The following is a 23,381-nucleotide window of genomic DNA, read 5'->3' on the forward strand; positions in this document are numbered from 1 at the left end:
TCAGCTCCAGCGGCTGCAGATGGTGTTCAGGGTCCAGCTCGCCTAAAAATAGTGAAAGTAGGTTAGATTAGGGACGTCTGCTCCACAGAAGTGGAGAGAGATATCTTTAACAGGACCAAAAACATAAATCAGTGTCATCTAAGCTGATTAAAAACAACAACACAGAGGATCTCATTTATCCCTTGATCTTCACTGGGAACATTTTTGGCGTTTTTATTATTTTTTTCTATAATTAATTTTAAAGTTTTTATTTATTTTTTATTTTGTAAGATGAGCCTAAGCTCCTATAATAAACTGTGTATCCAAAATCCAGACACATGAAAACAAACAAGCATTTAAAAGATTCAGAAAATGAATACATATTTGGTAGTTGTATTTAGGAATGTTGCTGGTTAAAAGATGTAACTAACTGTAATATTATGGCAATAATAATAAAATAATTTGACATTTAAAGGGCTAAAAAAGAAGAAAAAGAAGAAGATAGGTTTGTTGTATAACAGTTCAAAGAAAGAAGCCTTTTTGTTCTCGTGGGAGATGCTATAAATGATTTTATTTTATTCTATCATTTTGGCTGTGATATGGCAAGTTTTATGTTATTTTTATTTAGTAAGATCAGCTTAAGCTCCCATAATAAACTGTGTATCCAAAACCCTGACATTCAGATCTTAAGGGACAAAAATGTCACAGCTGAAACCCATTAAAAGTACAATTTTTAATCCCTCAGCCATTACAGCATTTAATCATGCATTCTGTTTTATCAGGCTTTCAATTTAGAGCTTCAAAATGTAGTTCATTACCAGGCTCTTTAGCCCCTCTCTAGTGGATCCCTCTGACTTCAACAGAAACAATTCTTTACTAGATATAAACATGTTTTGTCGTGTAATTTAAAGAACCAGTTGATAATAGTCATCTGAAATACTACAGTTTGATGTGTTAGTTCTCTAATTTAAAAGAAACATAGAATAATGGTTTTGAGGAAGAAAAATGTGATGACAAAATGCTCTCTGAAGGCTGTTCTAGTAAAACTATACCATTTTTGTAGTTTAATTAAGGCAATAATCTTCATTCAGCTTCTAAAAAAGGATTAAAGGTTTGTTTTTAGAGCGTCAGAGAGCTTTTCTCCCCTGGAGGTCACATATGAACTGTGTCAAGGATGTTTTTCTACAGTGTAATTGTGTTTGTAAGAAGCTAATTTTGTCACCAAGTGTTTGTGGTCATCCATCCAGAGGGGAAAGATGATGCGACTCAGTTTAAACCTCTCCTGCAGCTCTGTGGGTCCCAGGAACAGTTGGATAAACACAGCCGGTCTGCTGGCTCCGGCTCTTTGTCTCTCTGAGGAATCTGTCTCAGCTGCTGGAACTGCAGGTCCCGACCCTCTTGTTTTAGAAACTGGAGCATGAGCGTCACTCAGCTGCTGCTGCGATCTCTGTTAAAAAACCTTAATGTAAGGTCAGCATGTTGGATAAAAATCCTCCTGAAGCAGAGATAAGAGCAACTCTCGTTTATGTCTTCAAAGAGAAAAATGTCCCATAGAAACTCATTAAAACCATGATTCTAAAACAGCATAAAATCATGCTTTCTATTATATTTCAGGTTCGAGCCCTGGCTTTTTTTTTAAACTATTTTTTGCTGCTGTATTATGGAGCAATGAAGTGTTTCTGATCCAATGTTGTTGCTCATAATTGACATCCCAGAATGTGACAAAAATCCTTTCAGAAGGTGGAAAATAATATAAATATATATAGTATTTGTATAGCAGTTCAAGGAAGGGGATTTTTTTCCCCAGAGGAAGAGGTTTCTCTTTTAATTATTATTATTATTAATTTCTTTCAGGGCTGTTGGTGGTTGAAAATATTTAACTCTGTGAAAGTGAAAATTATATTTCTATATCATTTTATGGCAAAAATAATTTATTTTGTCTTTTGTTTTCTTTTCCATAAAAACAACAGTGGCATTTTGAAAACAAACTCATTTAAAGGGCTAAACTCTTGAAAATGTATAAATATTTGGTTGTAATGATGAATATAGATTTTTTGTTTTATAGCAGTTCAAGGAAGGGGACCTTTATGATTTTTTTCCTACCATTTTTTTTTATCTGACCCTCCACAAAAAGTTCAACGTTGTAAATACAATATAAAAAAATTAAAAAATGTATATTTTTTTTCATAAAAAGTAAGTGCCAGTATGTAAACAAACTTGCATTGTTCATTTTTTTTTTAAAATATATGAATATTTGGTAGGATTGATGTTGGTTAAACAATTTTACTCAGTGACAGTGAAAAATAAAAGTAATATATAGCATTTTATGGCAGTTTTAGAAAAGGTATACATGGGTACTTTTTCTGCTGACATTGCACAAAAACACAATGTTTTGTCTTTAAGGACATCAGGTAATCTTGTGTGTAATCTCGTGTGTGTGTGTGTGTGTGTGTGTGTGTGTGTGTGTGTGTGTGTGTGTGTGTGTGTGTGTGTGTGGTGGTAGTAGTAGTAGTACTCCACGCGCCGGTAACGCTCCATACACGGGCTCGAGCGCAGCGCGGCGGCCTCGCGGGGGCTTCCTCTCCATATATGGCCCTCCCGGCGCGCGAGCCTCGGCCGCCCTCCCTCCCGCGCGACCAAATATGGACGCCGGGACCGGCCGAATTCCTGCCGGATACTCGGACATTCCTACCGGGAGGAGAGACAGACACCTCCCGGGCGGCATGGAGGAGCCCGGGGTATATAAGGACCCGGGTGGTCGCTGCCCCATCACCCCCTTCAGCTGTAACCAGCGGCGGTTAGACTCCCTCACTGACAGCCGGAGACCAGCAGAGGTAAGCGGCTTGGAGGAGCCGGGCAGCCGGGGAGGAACCGGAGAGGTGGAGTTAGTGGTAAAGTTAATGGACTTTGGCTTGTTGTGAGGTTAAGTGGGTGAAACAGATGGAGAATAATCCGCGCACAGTGGTTAACTGGTTAACTGGCTTCTGTTCACCTTCAGCCGAGAGAAAGAGAAGCTTTTGTTGTGACAGGCAGCGGAGGGCTTCCTGTCAGGGAGCCAGACCTGCTGCCTTCAGGTGCCGTCGGAAATTCTAGGTTCACTAGTTTAAATGTTTAGTTTAGTTTAGTTAATACATTTTCATTAACATATTGCATATTCTAAATAGCCAGAATTGGCTTTCACCTAGTGTATCTAATCGATGTATTATTATTATTATTTAATTTAACAAACAACTGTTTATTACAGGTATTGATCCATAAATAGGCTAAAAGTTATTTATTTTTTTTATATACATATCTTATTGATATGTATATTCCCATTTTTGTATTGACACTGCATTTGTAAATTCTTATTTTAATTCCTCTTTTTAATGCCCATTAAAATATCAAGTACCGATAATCAATTACTTTGCAGACATAAATCAACAAAACAGACATTTTCCAAAAGCTTTTTTTCCATTAATTAAAATGTCTTTCCATTTTTTGATTTATCGTGACAACATTTTCAACAATGGAAATAAATGGAAGGTAGCATAAAATCAACGATGTATACTGGGGAAAAAAAGAACTGTAGAGATAAAACAAAAAGAAGCAAGATTTAAAATATTTTCATAAATATAACTATAACATGTACTTGTGTAGTTTAGCCTGTATTTTTTAGGTTTTAGTTGAAAATAACAGCGAAAAGTCAGCTTTTGTGAATAAGAACTCTTCACAAATTATAATATTTAATTAGCCTGGCTAATATTTAATTGCAAATGCATAATATTTGACACATGTCAGGAAGGGGGGCAAACCCAACATGAGTTGTAATACTTTACAGAGGTTGTTTTCACGATAATACATTCTTAACAAGTAGGACTTGTTGAAGTTCAGAAGTTGGAGTTTATGAGGAGTACTTGAAGGCATCATTACACTTAATGAGGGTTGGTGGTGTTTCTTTGTGTCAGTTAATGATTACATGTCACAACAGGCTGAGTAAACGGTTTTCAGCTCTGGTTTAATGATAAATAACAGAACCCAGACACAGCAGGGCAGAGAGAGGAGTTACAGTCATTACTTTCTATTATTCAAACAGTTTAAATAGAACAGGGAATGTTTTATGGGAAAGAAAATCTGAAGACCAGATTTATTTATTAATCAGCTTTTGATCCTTGTGAAGAACAAAGTAATATGATATAAATAAATAATAGGATATAATAATAATAATAATAATAATAATAATAATAATAATAATAATAATAACAATAATAATAATAAAAATATTTTCCAAAGGCAGAACAACAACACAAAGTCTGTCTGCTGTCAAAAAATAAAATAATTTAGATTTAAAATTGATTATTTTGAAATGTGGTGCAGGTTTTAGCAGCTTCAGACTTTGTTTTTGGTCCAAATTAATACATAAAAATTACTACTACTATTACTACTAATAATAAAATTGTCAACAATTTAGTGATGAAGGTGTGAAAGTTAGTAATATACATAAAAAGTAGTTATTATTGTTATTATACATATACTATGCATTAGTGTTTATTGAAAGCATTTATTAATATAATTTATACAATTAGCATTACAAAAGTACATACTGTATTTTAAAAAACAGACTTATAGTACAATAACTTTGTAACTTGATTTTGAAAGGTTTTAATAAGAATATTAAACTTTTTTTTTTTATTATTATTATGGTGATAAATTATTTAATTGTTATATGATCTGTGTGCCTATATCACATATTCACAGCTCAGTCTTTGAGAAATCCCAATTCATCACATAGTTAAGTCACCTTTTGTGCATGTCTTTTCTGACAGCACCTGAAGGCAGCATAAGGATATACCACAGTTGATGTTTTGATTTTTAATGAATTATTTAAACTCACCACCTCCTGATTTCCCTCCTCCAGAACCCGCAGACATGTGTGACGACGATGAGACCACCGCCCTCGTGTGCGACAATGGCTCCGGCCTGGTGAAGGCGGGCTTTGCCGGAGACGACGCCCCCAGGGCCGTGTTCCCCTCCATCGTTGGCCGCCCTCGTCACCAGGTACACAGCAGCATCCCTGGAGGAAAACAAATCAAACACTGCATCTGTCTTTTTAAGTCCAGTGGCGATTTTGAGACCAATTTTACTGTAGGGGCCAAGGAGGGGCCCGTGTTTAATCAGAGGGGCATAGATGATATTAAGCATTCATAAACTTTATTTTAGCTTATTTAAAATCTCATTTAATTATATTTGAAAGATACAAATACATTGATTGAAACAATGAGACTTACCAACAATAACAATTATTTTTGTACGACAATGACATTTGCCATTTTTGTGCACAATTACTTTTTTTTATTTTGAAAGTTCAGTACAGTGAAAATTATCTTTTTTTTTAAATACACACAAGCTTTTATCGCACATAAAACTATTATACAATGTACACATTCTGGGTTCCTTTTGTGTACAATGAGATAGTGTTTGATAGGTAAGAAATAGGCAAGAATTGTTTCGTGTAGAATGTTGAGTTTTGGCATCAGTGCATATCATCGTTATAAATTGATCATTTTATAAATTATTCGACACAGGCCCCTGTAATTTGTAGAATTTGTAGGCTCCTGTGTAGAACCGCCACTGCTTGTGTCTGTCTCCATCGGTGTCAGTCCTCACCGGTGTGTGCTGCTCCCCTCAGGGCGTGATGGTCGGCATGGGTCAGAAGGACTCCTACGTGGGCGACGAGGCCCAGAGCAAGAGGGGCATCCTGACCCTGAAGTACCCCATCGAGCACGGCATCATCACCAACTGGGACGACATGGAGAAGATCTGGCACCATACCTTCTACAACGAGCTGCGCGTGGCCCCTGAGGAACACCCCACCCTGCTGACGGAGGCCCCCCTCAACCCCAAAGCCAACAGGGAGAAGATGACCCAGATCATGTTTGAGACCTTCAACGTCCCCGCCATGTACGTGGCCATCCAGGCCGTGCTGTCCCTGTACGCCTCCGGTCGTACCACCGGTGAGTCTGCAGTCTCACACACTTATGACTGACTTATGTAGAGATGCAACTAAAGATAGTTTTTATTCTACATTTTAGGAGATTTTGCATTTAGAACAACCATCATTCAACATCTCTGGTTTTATTTGGAACTGTGGAAAAAAAGCCAACATCTTTTCTGTGACAGTTAGTTAAACCCCAGTATACATTTTTAAATATTATTTTCACCTATAAGTGTTTGATTTACAGGTTTATTACAGCAATGTTATGTATGGCTGCACAATGACTGCAATAATAATAATCTTGATTATTTTTGCTTGATATTGAGATCATGATTAGTTAATATAATTACTCACTGACTATGGAAATGCCATGCATGTATAAAACTTTAAAAAATAAAAAATAATGTATTTTTTGAGCTGTAAACATAATTTAATTGAATAAATGTAAAATATTTAAAAGTAATTAAGTGAAAAATAAGTGTACATTTAAAACAAAGAAAAATAAATGTACAAATTAAAAATATGAAAAATAGCAATTGACTAACAGTATTCATATATAATAATGACTTGATTAGCAATTTCAGCTTCCCTGATGTGAGGTTTTACTGCTTTTCTCTGTTTTATGTCATGTAAACTTAATATTTCTTGGTTTTTGAGCAAAATAGGACGTTTGAAGAAGTCTCAACAGGCTCTGTGAAACTAAACAATAGATTATTTGATAATGAAAATAATTGTTTCTTAGCCGTCTATAAAAGTCTGTCAGTCGTCTGCAAAATAAACTCAAATTAAATATAAATACTCTTTAAAAATGCTGCCACCTGATGGAGACATTAGGGCAGAAATAGTGATTAAGAAAAGCAATAATAAAGTATTAGTGATGAAGGTGTATTTGAGAGTATGAAGATATATTTATCCTGTCTGTTGAACTTGTCCTGACCTCGTCTTGTTTCTGCTCTCAGGTATCGTGCTGGACTCCGGCGATGGTGTGACCCACAACGTGCCGATCTATGAGGGCTACGCTCTGCCTCACGCCATCATGCGTCTGGATCTGGCCGGCCGCGACTTGACCGACTACCTCATGAAGATCCTGACTGAGCGCGGCTACTCCTTCGTCACAACCGGTAAACGCTTCAACATCAGAATAGAAAGAACAATTTTATGACCCAGATGAGCCACAGGACACTATGACAACATCACCTCTCATCCTGTTAGTCTTACTAAATATGAAGCATCCTGCTGGTGAAGTTTTGAGCTTTTAATATAAAAAAAAATGGCTTAAAAATGGAAATGTAATCAGCTTGATGAAAAGCCTTGATGACAATACTCCTTTGTAAAACATCTACCCTTGTAATTGAGCCTTTTATAGTAGTTTCTGATTTAATTTGGATTTTTTAAATAGTTTTTGGGCACAAAATCAGATTTTGATTTTCATATTTATTGTAAAAAACACTGAAAGCCAAAAAATTACAAGCTTATCATTATAAAGGATTTAAAAAAAAATCTAATAGCGAAAATCAATTTAAATGACATTATTTTTTTAAATTATTAAAAATGTAATTCTTTAAAGATTTTGCCATACAATTAGACAGTTTTACTACTCTTTTTTTTTTGTATTTATACATTTGGGAATTAATTTTTTATTGTCTTTATGCATGTTACTTTTTATCTGTTTAATTATATTTATTGGCATACATCAATTTCAGTGGCATGAATAAATACCAATATATAATAAATATAAAATACTTTTTTTTTTTTACTGTTTATAAGTAAGTCTTCATATTATTCTTTGAAAATAACATTAAAATTCAGTGAAATTGGTATTGTAAAATTTTACCATATTTAATCAAGTTTACAATGTTAGAAAATGTATACTGACATTTTTACATTTAATTTTGATATGATTCATTTTACAAAATATTTAATCTTTCTTCTGAGTTAAAAAAGTAACTAAATGTTCTCAAGTATAAAAAAATGCATTAAGAATTCTCGTTCATTATTGAAAACAGTAAATTTGTTTGCAACATCTAAGAATCTGGAGCAATATAGATTCATTGGATATATATTGTGTAATATTTTGGTGCTTGCTTCTTTTATCTCATTGCACAAAATCTGATGTTTCCTCTGTGTTTCCAGCTGAGCGTGAGATCGTGCGTGACATCAAGGAGAAGCTCTGCTACGTGGCTCTGGACTTTGAGAACGAGATGGCCACGGCCGCCTCCTCCTCCTCCCTGGAGAAGAGCTACGAGCTGCCCGACGGTCAAGTCATCACCATCGGCAACGAACGTTTCCGCTGCCCCGAGACCCTGTTCCAGCCCTCCTTCATCGGTGAGCAGCCTGAGCCGTATCTCAGCATCCTCAGAAGACTTGAAGACTTTTTGTCCTTTCTAACTCGACTCTCTTTCTGCACAGGTATGGAGTCGGCTGGTATCCATGAAACCGCCTACAACAGCATCATGAAGTGTGACATCGACATCCGGAAGGACCTGTACGCCAACAACGTGCTGTCCGGCGGCACCACCATGTACCCGGGTATCGCTGACCGCATGCAGAAGGAGATCACGGCTCTGGCTCCCAGCACAATGAAGATCAAGGTAACTGACTCCACATCACCTCTGATCAGATCATACACAAACTATGTGGCCAAAAATACTTGGACACTTGAAAATTACACCCATTTAATTCCAAATTCATGGGCGTTTATCTGCTGCTCTCACAGTCTCCACAGCCCCAAATATTTTTACCCTTCAACCCTAAAACCTTCCTAGCGGGTCTAAAAGAAATTGCCAAAAATAAACCATTTATCATAGACTGAAACCTTAAAATCAGGCATTATTGTCTGATTTTCAACTTCTGACAGCCCTTTAACAGATCAAATAAAGGCCAATAAATAAATAAATAAAACTTAGTTAAGCTACACCCACCAGAAGAACAATTAAAAAAAAATAATTAGTTCATTCTTCACCTTGAAAACAATAATTGATAAAAAAAAATCCTGGCACAAGTCTGTTTAGAAGCCATTCTTAAGACTGGAAAGTTCTTAAAGTGCTCAGAAAAATGTAAATTTGCAATGCCATCACTGATAAGAATGTATGGTTCAGAACTTTTGAAAACATTTTATAGACTTGGGATTTTGTGGATTTTTAATACCTTTTTATTGATAATTTATATTTGCACATTTCCTACTTTGCTGCACATCAGAATCCTTCTGGATAAATAAAGTTCCATCTCAAAATCAAACTCTAGAACAGCCACTAAATGTACCTTTGCAGTGAAACTGTTTTGTCAACGTCTTAAAATCACAAGAGTTTGTGTAGTCATCCTGCTATGTGTTATAGTAGGTTTTTATATGTGCTATCAGGTAATTAACCCACCTGATTTCTTCTCCTCTGCAGATCATCGCCCCTCCTGAGCGTAAATACTCCGTCTGGATCGGCGGCTCCATCCTGGCCTCCCTCTCCACCTTCCAGCAGATGTGGATCAGTAAGCAGGAGTACGACGAGGCCGGCCCCAGCATCGTGCACCGCAAGTGCTTCTAAACCCAACCAGCTGCCCCCCTTCAGCAGGATCCGCAGCAACGAAGACGTCCCAGGACTCTGAAACGACCATCAGAGACCGTGGAGCGGCGTCTGACCTGTACATATTATTTATTCTTTCTGTTATGTATGTGATGTGTTTGTGAATGTGAATGATGTCCGGTGTGTATGTGAAAGCTTCGAGGTACGACACACTCCGACTCGGACCAACTGAGATAAAGGAGAAAAAAAAAAAACACAGAAAAGACCAAAAAGAAACTAATAAAATAAATTTATTTTCATGTTCGACTGCTGCCTCATTTCTTATTGTGAACACTGTGGATGTTTTCACACCTAAAAAAAAAAAGCGTTATGACATCTGTGAGCCATCAAGCATTACAAATCCTGCTCCACTGGTCTGAATCCAAACACAGGAGTGAAACCAGATTCATAATAAACTTTATGAAGCTCTCAAAGCTCCAAAACAAACAGAGTTCTGCTTCAAGTGTGGAGATAAATCCAGCAGCGCCTGTGAGCAAAACTAAACAATGTCATGACTCAATCTTAACAGTATTGTATCTGCTTTGATTAAATGGTAAATCAAAAGTATGCTGACATAACTACATCATTATGGTATGAGCCCAAACGAACAGATTTTGCTGGGATTTAATTGTAATAAACAGGTTAAAAAAGATGCAGAAATAACTACATCATTATGCAGATGTGTAAAAAGTTTTAATTATGGCTTTGTTAGGTATGTCTGCAGGATGATAAGCAAACAACTCTTAAAATGCTTCTTTTCTGAATAAGGTTCAGGATGACTAGGGCTATCCTGACTGCCACTACTACAGAGGTATGGGCCCTAAAAAGACTTATAATAAAAAAGGTCAAAAAGTTGCTGAATTAACATTATGTTGCTGATGAGTAAAAAGTCTCAACTCATGCCTGACCAGGTCTGGCTGCAGAAGGACAAGTTAACAACTTGCTTGTTTTCTGAATTAGGTTCTGGGTGACCAGGGCTATGCTGACTTTATCGGAGGTATAAAAGATTAAAGGGATGCTGAAATGACATTATGATGCTGATGTATAAAAAGTCAGCATTTGTGCCTGATCAGGTCTGTCTGCAGGACGACAAGCAAAGAACTCTTAAAATGCTTGTTTTCTGAATGGAGTTCTGGATGACCAGGCCTGACTTCCACGACTACAGAGGTATGTGCCCCCCCCAAAAAAACAGATTTGTCTGTGATTTAATTGTAATGAACAGGTTAAAAGGATGCTGAAATAACAACATAATGATGCTGATGAGTTAAAAGTCTGAACTCATTCTTTGTCAGGTCTGACTGCATGATGACAAGTAAACAACTCTTAAAATGCTTGTTTTCTGAATGGAGTTTGGATCAATCAGGTCCGTGGTATGTATAGAAGGAGTTTCTCTCTGGTTAACTTCCACCTCTTTCAGCATCCATGTCCTCAGTTTGTAGTGCAGCTTTTCTTAAAAAATAATTAATTTAGCGAGAGTCGAGATAACCCATATGACATCACTGTGACATCATCAGGGTTATTTTTTTTAGACTTGACAGAAGACTTTAAATGTTGTAGTAGCCCTTTAAAAGGTAAGTAGAAAGTAACCTTTAACAGTAAAATGAGTTTTAAAGTCTGACCTGTTTCACCTGTTGTCGTCACTGCACAGATGGAGCCAGAGCACGCAAGCGCAGTCCGGTCTCTGCATCTTCTCTAAGAAATCATATTTCATCCTTCATGACTACAAAATTCTGCTCCACTCCATCAAGCTCCCGGGAGTTAACGACTGTACCGGAAGTATAGGGCTTATCTTTCATAACAAAGGTTAAGATAAAATGGCATTCTGAAATAAGCCATACTACATAAAAGGTACATACTTTTGGTACTTTAGGTATATTAAGATTTTCATACTTTTGTACTACTTTACACTGCAGTATTGCTACTTTTACTTCAATAAAAGATCTGAATACTTCTGTTATGTTTAAAGAGACTGTCATTATTAACATATATGCTATTTTTACAATCCAGGAAGGTTTATTTATAAGGATTATTTTAAGGGGGAAAATTTGTTAATTCCTGAATTAATTATTGATTATCTCATTAATCTAGGAAAACAAGAGCATCAAATTAATTCAATTTTTTATTCCATTAAAACTTTTCTCAGAATTCAGAGACAATTATCAGAATTTTCAGAAAAACAATGTATTTTTTAAAAATTAATTTATTTTTCCTTAAGTTTCCGTAGTATAGTTTAGTTTGGTATATTAGCGTTATGTAGAATACTATACCATTTGCATTGTACTCATATATAGTATAATTAGAAATACAGAAATATTATATTGTGTGTGTGTGTGTGTGTGTGTGTGTGTATATATCGAAGACGATAAATTAAATTGTTTCACAGATTCTTTTTTATTTTAAATATCCTATCCCATTATCCGCAATAGGCGTTTGTTGTCTCGCAGTTCTATTGTGAAAGTCTCCACCGGAAGCAGTTAGCGGTACGTTAGCTTAGCTTGTAGCTCTGCTCTCAGTGTTTGCTGTCAGTCGGAGAGAAGCGGAGCGATGCTCGGCGTCTGACCGCGGGACTGAAGCCACAGACTGGGTTTACAATCCGGTCCGGACCGCTCTGGAATGAGGTCTGGGTGAGCCTTTTTATACCTGACTTTAATATCCAGCCGTAGTCTGAAATTAATAAAACCTGACCGTGTTTACAAACGGGTCTGAGAGGAGCGGGCAGGTGAAGGAACGGCTGTTTTCACACGATAACTGTCCTTTGAAAACACAAATTTACACATTTAATGTCATTTATTTTACCCTCAACAAACATACGCAGCTGTAATATTTTTTCTACGTTTTTTTTAAAGAATAAAAAAAATATGAAAATATACTGTTTTGGGGTGTGACTGAGCACCCTTCAAAATAAGACAGTTACAGAGGGGAAAAACACAAATAAATTAAGAATAAGCTGTTTGACACTAAATATTTCTCCGGTTTCGTGCTTAGAATAGATGTAGGCCAGCTCAGACAAATTAATAATTAATGTGGTTTATTTTCCTACCAAAGATAACAGGTATTTAGATGATAAAATAAAAATGTAATATGTGTAGGCGGGAGGACTCCTGGCAGAAATAGCTGGTGTGTTAATGGTGGTGTAGTGTGAGTACAGTGAGTAGTAAGACTATAATAAGCTCTGCTCTGAGGGTAATCTGCTGTGGAGAGAGGTGGGCGGGGCTTACAGGTACACCACACCTGGCAGAGGTCACGTCACGAAGAGCTGCAGGTAGATCCCCTCAGAAAACGACAAATTGTTTCATTTTTTTGGCAGAATATTATCAGCAGCTAAAAATATATTAATGGATGATGGATTTTTTAGTTTATTTTTAATGGATTTTGTTGATATTTTTTTTTCCTGCAAATGTACCCTGAGAACTACTTTCTCAAACAGAAAACCGTCAGCCAATTCTATAAATGATAACTGAGAAAATAAAGAATAAATAGGAATAAAATAAATAGCTTAAACATAATTACTGTTCAGTTTCAGTCAATGACTGACTAATTATAAAAAAATTAAATAGCGAAGACCATTTCTAAATCATACCGAGCAGCATTTTCTGCATTATATATTGTATAAAAAAAGTTTTCATAACGGTACGGATCAGACCGCATACAGGCGCATCCACTAAATAAGAGTATCATAGAAAAGTTTATTTATCAGTCAGTTGTCAGTAATTCAATTAAAAAAGATCATTATACAGATCCATAACACACAGAATGTAACATTTCATGTATTCAATTTAATTTCTTCTAATTATGATTATGGCTTACATTTAATGAAGACCTAAAATTCAGTGTCTCAAAAAATTTTGAATATTACAAAAGACCAATTTTAAAAAGTATGTTTAATATGGAAATATTGGCCTCTGAAAAGTATGTCCATCTATGTGACTCAATACTTGGTTGTGGCTTTTTGACTTGAACTGCTGGAAATTGACTTTTCCATCATATTCTAATGTATTGAGATGCACCTGTATACACAGATACTAACAGGCCAATAATATTTGTCAAAATTCTGTTGCCCACTGCTGTTATATTTTATCTTGTGGTTTTATTTCCTTATCTATTGTTCCGCAGTGATACGAGCCAGACAGAAGGACTCACCAGAACCATGGTGACCAAGAAAATCCGGACAGAGTACATGAAGAAGTTCAAAGACCCCAAATGGGAGACGTTCTCCAAATGCTACGAGGACTCTCTGAAGTACCGTCTGACCCGGCGGGTGATGGAGCATTCCCACAAACCCTGGTTCTGGGAGGGCTGGGACAGCGGCTCCAACTCCAGCGGCTGGTCCACGCCGAGGCTCACCAGGAACAAAATCGCCCCTCTGTCCCTGCCACCGCCACCACCGACATCCTTGGAGGTGAAGCAGAGGTCAACGAGCCCCGGAGCAGAACCGCCTTCTGAGGACGGAGATGCTGGAGCGGCTGCAGAGGCGACAGTCGTAGACGCTGCAGCGACCACAGGTGAGGAGACTTTACCTAACAAATGATATGAAAGCACGATTTTGAATTCATGGGCCGATACCGATGTTTAACGTGACAATTTGGCCAAAAGCTGATGTAGATACAACTATATTTGTTGTTTGTTTTGTCTTTAATGTGATTGATAACCTCCTTTTTTGCCAGTAAACTGAAACATCTATATTATAAACTTATTTTTTTTAAAAACTGCCTCAAAACAGTTCAGTATCTTCATTATAAAAGATACTGAACGTTTTTACAACCTTACGACTTTTTTCTCTGAGTCAGACCACAAATAACAGTTTTTTTTAGCCAGCTCATAATCGATAGTCAACAGGGCAATTATCTATAGCGAATAGAGATGTCCGGCAGATTTATAAGCAAAATGCCAAACATTACCAGGGCCTATGGTGAATTTGTACCGAAACAACAACATTTTAACAACAAATAAGCATAAATATCACAAAAAGAACTATGGTTCTTCTGCGTTAAACATTTTGTGGACAGATTTCTTACAAATTTAATTCAGCAAGTTGTTGAAAAGCTTTCATTTACACAATATCAACCAAACAGTCACAAATAAAGTCACAAAACAGCGTCGAACAGCACGGAGACAGACATAGATGCATGTGTTGTGATGTCATAAATATGCAAATGAGCGCATTATATCATCTGGTGACTTTTGGAGCTACAGTCAGCTACTTTCATTTGAAGAGTTGGCAACACTGAGTTCTGAAACTCTTCATGAATATGCATTAAACTCAATGCAGACGGTGGATCAGGTTACACTCTAAGATTTATAAGCCCGTCTGTACTTTAGTCGGTTCTGGTTCTTCTCTTCTCCCCGTTTCCTGTCTGGCTTCCAGGAGTATTTTGGGATAGTGGAACAAACCCCCAGGAGGAGTTTCTTTGTGCTCCTGTGTGAACGTCACTCTGGCAGTATGGGGGCCAGAGGCTGCTTTACTTCAGGGACACGCCGATGCTAAATATATTTGGACTGAAGGTTCAGTGATCAGACGGGACTGTGGGTCCTGTTTGGACACTGAAATAAAGCCATCGAGATACAAAGAGGTCCTTTATATCCAAGCTCAGACTGGAGAGTGTCCGGGGAGCACCACAGCAGGTTTAAAAGGCTATCTGCAGAATATGAATCAGTGTATTATCATATTTGTGTGAACAAAAGCCACTGCAAAACAATGAAAACTTGCAACAAAAAGGAGTCCAAAATGTGGCTTCAGACGACAATAGTGCTAGACTGAAATTCGCCTTTCATAGATATACTTCTTATCAGCTCAATGTTGTCCCATATGTGCAAATAATAAGGCTTTTTTATTTATTTATTTTATTACAGAATTTAATGCAGAAAAGCATGCGTTAGTAATTTAAACTTGGTAATAGTTAAAGAAAACTATAAAGAATGCAGACCCAAAAAAGGTGCAGGTTGTTGGCTTACTAACACACCGTGATAAAAAGTAATCGTCATTATCGTCAGAGTTTGAACTTTTGAACAGTCGTTGAACGAATCACAGGTTACGAAAGTTTCCATTAGAAAAGTGACCAAAACGAGGCTTAAAATTGTGATATTTGTGTCAGAATCTCTTTATTCTACATGTGTCATTTAAGATAACGTGTTTGCACTAACCAGATCCTGTTAAAAACATTAAATTCTGCTCCTCAGAGACACTGTGAAGACATGATTGATTCTGCTGAGACCAACGGTCACGTGACAAATATTCACTAAAAAAATCTGTTTACACCGAGCAGAGAGGAGAGGACAGGAGAGGCTATTTACACAGAGCAGAGAGGAGAGGACAGGAGAGACTGTTTACATGACAATACTTAAATATCTACAGCATGTGCATGATAACTGTTATTCTGCACTAAGACATGTTTGAGTTGTTCTGATTGTGCTGATTTCAAAGAGTTGCAGGACTTATAGATTTATATATTGCTGTAAAATACAAGGGCACAGTGAATAAAATGTTAAAAGAGCGTTTGGAGACATTATCCAGAATAAATACAGTGAGAAGGCCGCACATTTCTCTCTTTCAGATCTTAATTTAGTGGATCTTGTCAAACTTACCAACATGTTTTGGGTCTTTGCCTTTATCAGGGTGCAGGTTTAGACTGTTAACGCAGCTCAGACAAAGGCTCACAGACATGATCTGATTACACAAGTCAACACAACTGTGTGCAGCAGTCGTCCAATCAGGAGCCACAGAAAACATGTCAGTCCAATCAATGTTTCACATCAAACTCACAACAAATATCAAGGTACATATCTAAATAAGTCATGAAAATTGTTGAAAAAAGTACAGCTAAATGTTGTTGTTTTTTTAGATCAATGATTAATACTATCAAATAGATTATGATCTTTTTATATCAAACATAGTATTTTTGAGGGTCACAACAGATGTTTACAGTTTATAGAGTTACCAGAGAAGAAGGATAGGTCAGGATAATTATATTAGGGACGTTTCATATAAGAACATGAGCAGGATAACTGTCTGAGCTCAATATCTCCTGTTGCTTCCTGCAGGTTTGTTTCATTAATAATGTCACCAAACTTTATCCAACATGATGTTTGACAAACTGCAGGTTTTTCCAACTACTGAACAGAAAGAAATCATTTCTGCTCTCTACTTTTATTCATTGAAGAGATTTTAATATTCTGAAGAATTAAAAGTTCAATGCTCTTTGTAAGGGTGCATTATAATCCTATTATATTATCATTATATCAGTGCCATTAATTGGTCTTAAAACTACAATAATATTGTTTATCTCATTCATTTCTGGGCTAAAATATCATCTAACAAAAACAGTTTTTGTGACAGGCCTAAAATAAATCGTGAGGATTCATCCTATGGATTATAAGAAAGGTCGAAGGTTAAAGACTAAGATGTAGTTATCAGAATCAGAAATACTTTATTTTAGAGGTGTGAATCAGTGTATCGGCCCCACGAAACGCTTTTATCCTATACTTGAGTCACAATACGATTTTTAACCATTTTGTGATATGGTGAGTATTGATACAATATATTGAGATTTAACTGTTTAACTGCATTTTGTGTCCAAAGAATTAAATTCATTCAAGAATTGTTTTGTCCAATAACAGAAAATTCTCAGTGTATTCATCTCACTTCAGTCTTTTTATTTCTCCACAATGAGAGTCAAACCCACAGACTGACCAACAAAGTATTCAGTCAAACTGAAATGAACTGATATCAAACATGTATGGACGACAACAGCTGCAGCATTTTATCAAACTTTCACAAACAACAAGCTTCACTGCTCTGAATTTTTCTGAATGAAACATAAAAAAGCCGAACTTTGCAGCGTTATTCCAACACTTCCTGACACGATATCCTGACACACATGGTGCCTATAGATTCCTTAGAGCTTATAGTTTCATATGATCTCCATTATATCCCTGAAAGTGAGCCCGCTACAGCGAAAATACTGATGCTAAATATCAATACTTATCAGCCATGAATTGATATAGTATATCCAAGAAAAATATTGCGATACTATGCTGTGTCGATTCTTCCCCCACCTCCATTTTATTGATCATTGGAGGGAAATTCAGTTTTGCCCCAGTTACTCAAACAAGAATATATAATAATATAAAATAATAAATAGAAGTATATACAGTAATTGAAAAAAATATTAGACCACCCTCGTTTTCTCTTATTTCTTGTTCATTTTAATTCCTGGTACAACTAAAGGTAAATTTGTTTGGACAAATATAATGATAACAACAAAAACAGCTAATAAAAGTTTAATTTAAGAGCTGATATCTAGACATTTTCCGTGGTTTTCTTGGTAATGACTTTGGTTATAATCAAGAAAACAATGGAAAATGGCTAGATATCTTATATGTTTGTTCAAACAAATGTACCTTTAGTTGTACCAGGCAATTAAATGAACAAGAAATTGAAGAAAACGATGGTCTTATAATTTTTCCATGACTGTATGTAAAAACAGTAGAAATAGCAAAATATATAGACTCAGAAAATATTAAAACTTAAAAATTGTGACAGAGGAAACAGCTACAAGTAATAAAAACAGAATATCAATAAAAATGTTTCTGTGTCTCTTGTTTTGAAGCAGCAGTGATAGAAAATGGGGTGACCGAAGCCAGCGGTGGTTCAGTGGTTCCAAACGGCGGCGGGCCCTCCGACGACACGGCGACGGACAACGGCCCAGCAGACACGACGTCCTCAGACGCAGAGCCGGTGAACCCCGCACCGAAGCGCCGCCACCGCCGCCGCACCCCTCGCTCGGAGCCCGGACAGCGGGACAGCTCCCACGACGAGAAACCGGCCGTTGCCCGCAAACCACCGAGAGCCAAGAGCCAACCGCCGATCAGCTCCAGAGAGAAGGAGAACCGGAGACCGTCCAGCCGGCTGGACTGGACCGAGAGACAGACAGAGGTCAGGAGGACAACGAATGATGTGAGTGAAGAAAATAATAACATTTAGAGGCAAAAACAGTAAGTTAAAGGTCCACACTGCTGGTGTTAGTCAGGACATTTGTTGACTATAAATCTCATCAGTGGTAAAATGTATAATTTACTCAAGTACTGCAAGTTTTGAGGTACATGTACAATCCTTGAGTATTTCCATTTAATGTCACTTTATACTTCTACTCCACTACATTTAGCCGCTTTAGCTACTTTTCAGGTTGAGATTTAGCATAAAAATTACAATCAATTTAAAATTATTACACATTTTCTTCAATTAAACCTCATAACAGTAGATTAAGTAGTTAAAATGAGCCCTACCTTTCCTAAATTAAAACGCTGCTGACATAAATGCATCAATAATAATAATCCCAGTACATTAAGTACTTTTTCATGCTGATACATTTGTACTTTTACTCTGTGAACTTTTTGTTGCAGTGGAGACATTTCATAGATAGATAGATAGATAGATAGATAGATAGGAGTTTACAAATATATAAAAACAGAATAAAGAGTAAAAATAAGACATATACATACATTATATACATAAAATACTTACATGGCTGCTATTTGGCATTTATTATTAATATTGCATATAGGGTTTTTTTCTCTTTTTTTTTCTCCTGAGAGTATTTTGTATTTCACAGATCTTAGAGTGTGCCATTAGTACTTCTACATAAATAAAGGGTCTGAATACTTCTTTCACCGCTGAATCTCGTTAATTAATATCAGTATTTTCAGTTAAATGTCCTTGTGATGCTGGTGCACGATGTGGTTTAAAAAGCAAAGAGTCAGGCTGTAAATAAGCCAGCAGAGTGGACCTGGCTCACAGGACACCAGAGAAGTGAAGCCGTGTCACCAGAAACTCTGCAGACATTAATAATGAAATGCCGGTGTGCTTTTCGGAAACGACTCTCTGTCTCTCTGGTTTCTCCTCTCAGAGCAACACGTCCGACGCCTGCGTTCAGACCCGACGGGTGTCCGACAAACGCAGCTCCAACCTGGACCGCCGGCGGGCTCGCTCCGCTGACCTGGAGAAGCTGAGCCGGCTGGTGGTGGTGGACGACCGCTGGATGACCGAGTACATGCGCTGCTTCTCCGCCCGGCTGAGGTAGAGACAGGACAAACCCCCTCCCCTCCGGCCCAAGCAAACCAACGTTTCCTCATTAGAGATAAAATATGGAACAACAGTCGTCTTGTTACAGTCTATCAGTGTCGCTGCTGTCGAGGAAAAATCAAACGAAATTTAACCTTATTTGTCTCACTAAAACATAAACATTTATCTGCAGATGCTTCAGTGCATTATTACGGTTCAGTGAGCTTGTCTGAACATTTATAATGGAAGCTATAGATCAGTTATTAATGTCTCCACATTAAATATCATAATATATGAATATATATTAGCTCACACCGGACCAATATTACACACTCACAGACAAAACTTTATATAACAATTAATAAAAAATATTATTTTAGTTAGAAATAATACTGCCAGGACCTGCAGTATGCAGGACGGAAAGCTGCTTAAATAAATAATTAATGACTCAATAAAAAATAAAAAATGATATTTAATATAAAGTAGGTATTAATTAATTAATTGATAAAATGTGACATAAATTGATTTTTTTATTTTCTTCTCTAATTAATTCTATTTTGTATTTACTTTCCTTTTTAATATCCTTTTTATTCATTTATTTTTTAATTTTTTGATTTATATTTTTGCATTATTATTATTATGATTATTCAAATGTATTAAATTTATTAAACAAATAATGCATTTAAAATTGGATACATACATTTTAAAATTGATAAATGTATTTATTTTAATAATTTATGTCAAAAAATACATACAAATACATAAATTAAATAGGAGAGGAAATTATTAGGGAAATTATTACAAATGTAAATTTATTTTATTTATTTAATTGTTAAATTTCTACATTCATTTTTTAAATATTCTGGTTTAATTTAATAGCATATTAATTTATTTATCAAGTATTTGATTTTTATTTTTATTTATTTTTTGCAGCGTCCGTCCTCCTACTACAGAGTGCTTAAATTTCTCTCTACTGATAATACACAATGTTTTGATATAAAATCAAATTATTAACAATAAGTTTTGATCAGAGGACTGAATAAAACCTGCTTTATTTAAATTTTAAATATTAACAGTTACATTTACCTGCTTATATTATGGTTATTATATGGTTATTATTTAAAATTCAAATCATTTGGAGAGAAAACAAATGTCCCGACAGCAGCGAAACAAACAAGTGATGGACTGAAATATTTGATATTTTGTTCCTGTGGATCTGTGTTAAAGTAGAAGCTGTTTGATAATGAACAAACATCAGAGAGAATTCACTCTTTCTACGCTTTTATATATTAAAAAAGAAATACGAGAAATCAGTCAGATCACAATTTGAATGTATTTAATTTCTGAGCATGAAACTGCTGTGCTTCATTTTAGCCTTTAACCTTCTTTCACACACATTTTTCTTTCACTAAAGGCAGCTGTGTGTGTGTGTGTGTGTGTGTGTGTGTGTGTGTGTGTGTGTGTGAGAGTGTGTTTATAACTCAGAGAAACGAACCAAACCGGAGTATTTTTGATATTCGATTCAAGTTTCGATGAGAATAAACGAAACAGATTTATCAAAATAGAATTAATACTTAAAGTATTTTCTGAGTATATACAAACTGATAATAATCTCAGATTTAAGTGTTTTTATTCTCTAAATCTGAAGGACCAATTAATCAAAACAGAACTTCTGTGGGAGGATTATGCAACATTTAATTTAAAGTTTTTTGCTTGAGTAGAAGTATTAAATAACAACTGTGAGATTAATTAAAAAGCAACAGTGTAGTTTTGTTAATTTATGTTTTATGAGTTTATGAGTGAAACAGCTGAAACTTGTTTGTTTTGATCAGAAATTGAGCTTTAAAATCCAGTTTCCTGCTGTTTTCCTCAGCCTCGCCTCTAAAGTCACGAAGAGTTAATACACTGTTATGAAACGAAACATTAAAATTTCAGTTGAGGCTCAGTTTCAAGCTACAAAAATGACTTTGGGAATGTTTAAAGCTAATTGATTGTTCGCAAAAGCTCCGCCCCCTTAGTTACTGTTGTTATGCCCTTCAAGCTTCCAGCACCGTCAGCAGCCATGGAGATGAAAGTGACCGATTCATGAAAATGCGAGCGCTAGGCTAATTCACCGTTTGCTTCCTTTTGCAGACTCTGCTAAACCCAAGGCTAACATACACGGTTAAAATGCTATACGGTTTTTAAAAAATAAGATGTTAGACTTAGACTGTTCACACCACTTAATTAATTGGAAACATTACATGGTCATTTATATTAGTAGTTAATGTGAAATTTAGATATACTGTTAGCTAATAGCCGGTGTTATGGCTTAACTGGTGACCATGTTAACTGGTGACTTTCAGCCAAATGCTGTGGTTTAAAACACACTTAACCTTTTTATGGACACTTTTATGGAGACTCTAGAGATAACATTCTACTTTGTAATAAAGAATAGCTAGATAAATAGAGCAGCCACGTATTCTCTTTTTGTTTTAAACTGCTGCCCTACCTGTCAGCAGTTAAACCGGTCACCAGTTAAATCGTAACACCGGCCGATGTGGGATAAAGTGACGCTAGCTATTAGCACTGTACAGCCCTGTATTATGTTAAGCTCCTAGCAACATTGCTTAGCGTGCTAATTTTACACACGGTGTCATTAACATTAGTTTGTTGGACTAGTTCTGCACTAGTAGTGGAAACAATACTAGTTGAAAGGAACTATGACTGTTAAATCCTGTTTGGGTTATCTCATCTAACAACTAGACAATCATTAGTTAGCTCATGTTTGCTAGCTAGCAGCTTAACTAATAGACCTATTGATCTTTGTGGTATAAAGTTGGGAGAGCGGTCTCCCACAATGTTTAATCCACAGCCAGCAATGCTCCTCTTGCTTTATGAGTTTTGGAAAAGGGGAATAAATTACTCCTCCTGCTAAACTCTGAGGGTACCTGGTGTCAGACCGTTTCACCTTGTTGCTCAGAGCTCAAAGCCAGTTTGACCTTCTTCTCTTAGTAACGGTTGCTAAGGTAGGATTTTTAGTAACAGTTGCTAAGGTATGATTGAACGACGATTGTTTGGGGGAGGAGCTTAGCAACGGTCAATTTAATCAATTAATCAGCTAATTTATGACGTTTCCCTGCTCTAAAACCTCTCAAATTTTAGCGCCTTTATGTTTTATTTAACATCTGTTTCCATCAAAGGAGAAGAAATGTTTTTGATCTCGTTTTTCTGACTGTTTGTTGTAACTAAAGATTGTAAATACAAGTCGATGTCAAAACTGAGGGCTAAAAGTTCATCATAATGTTTTCTTCTTAAAATGTACATTTTGTGAGTAAACTTTTAAATCTGAATGCATTTAAACTCACAGAGAATGTTTAATGATTTAACACCGGCTGAACCTCGTCACTCTGAATGTGCAGAAACATTTATTTACTTTTTATTAACTTGAGTGCAGTCTTAAACAACACAGCACTGTTATTTTAGCACCACGTGCATCAATGTTGTGTTACTATTATCAATTTTTCTTAAATGTTTTATCCTTTATAAGTGGATTTACAAAAACTGATACGATGTCACTCAGACTTTCTTACTTTTTAACAACGGATTAAAGAAAATTGACCATTTCGTGGGACATTTTCACATATTTTGGCATTTTAAATATGTTAAAATGTACCATTTGAATGAAATAATGCACACAAATTTTAAAATAGAATAAATTAAAGGAAAAATATTATTCAGGTCACAAAGCTGTTATATTAAATTCTGTTTCTGTTTCCTTTATTATTATTATAATATCATTTTATTATGAATGTAGGTTTTTATTTCGCCCTAACAA

The 23,381-nt window shown here is 36.0% G+C and overlaps 2 protein-coding genes across 3 annotated transcripts; both read left to right on the top strand.

Moving 5' to 3' along the window:
* The first annotated feature begins 2,686 nt into the window (after positions 1-2,686).
* Positions 2,687-9,747, top strand: acta1a (actin alpha 1, skeletal muscle a). 2 transcript variants are annotated; one of them, XM_059331837.1, is made up of 7 exons: positions 2,687-2,813; positions 4,877-5,016; positions 5,648-5,972; positions 6,913-7,074; positions 8,087-8,278; positions 8,363-8,544; positions 9,346-9,747. In XM_059331837.1, the coding sequence occupies exons 2-7, from the start codon at positions 4,888-4,890 to the stop codon at positions 9,487-9,489; spliced, it is 1,134 nt and encodes a 377-aa protein (XP_059187820.1). In that variant the 5' UTR covers positions 2,687-2,813; positions 4,877-4,887; the 3' UTR covers positions 9,490-9,747. The 2 variants fall into 2 exon arrangements, with proteins under 2 accessions (XP_059187820.1, XP_059187813.1); XM_059331830.1 differs by lacking the exon at positions 9,346-9,747 and having other exon boundaries at positions 8,363-8,900.
* A 2,247-nt stretch (positions 9,748-11,994) lies between these two features.
* ccsapa (centriole, cilia and spindle-associated protein a) lies at positions 11,995-21,255 on the top strand. The gene is made up of 4 exons (XM_059332808.1): positions 11,995-12,131; positions 13,621-14,009; positions 18,117-18,460; positions 19,410-21,255. Exons 1-4 carry the CDS (start codon positions 12,121-12,123, stop codon positions 19,581-19,583), a joined length of 918 nt encoding a protein of 305 aa, XP_059188791.1. The 5' UTR covers positions 11,995-12,120; the 3' UTR covers positions 19,584-21,255.
* Positions 21,256-23,381: the final 2,126 nt, after the last annotated feature.

This window comes from Centropristis striata, chromosome 1, assembly GCF_030273125.1.
Source record: "Centropristis striata isolate RG_2023a ecotype Rhode Island chromosome 1, C.striata_1.0, whole genome shotgun sequence".
Classification (NCBI taxonomy): domain Eukaryota; kingdom Metazoa; phylum Chordata; class Actinopteri; order Perciformes; family Serranidae; genus Centropristis; species Centropristis striata.

Coding starts and splice junctions, on each gene's coding strand:
- acta1a (XM_059331830.1), top strand. CDS start 4,888: ATGTGTGACGACGATGAGACCACCGCCCTCGTGTGCGACAATGGCTCC. Junction 5,017..5,647: donor TTGGCCGCCCTCGTCACCAG/GTACACAGCAGC, acceptor TGCTCCCCTCAG/GGCGTGATGGTCGGCATGGG. Junction 8,279..8,362: donor GTTCCAGCCCTCCTTCATCG/GTGAGCAGCCTG, acceptor CTTTCTGCACAG/GTATGGAGTCGGCTGGTATC.
- ccsapa (XM_059332808.1), top strand. Junction 14,010..18,116: donor AGACGCTGCAGCGACCACAG/GTGAGGAGACTT, acceptor GTTTTGAAGCAG/CAGTGATAGAAAATGGGGTG. Junction 18,461..19,409: donor TCAGGAGGACAACGAATGAT/GTGAGTGAAGAA, acceptor TTCTCCTCTCAG/AGCAACACGTCCGACGCCTG.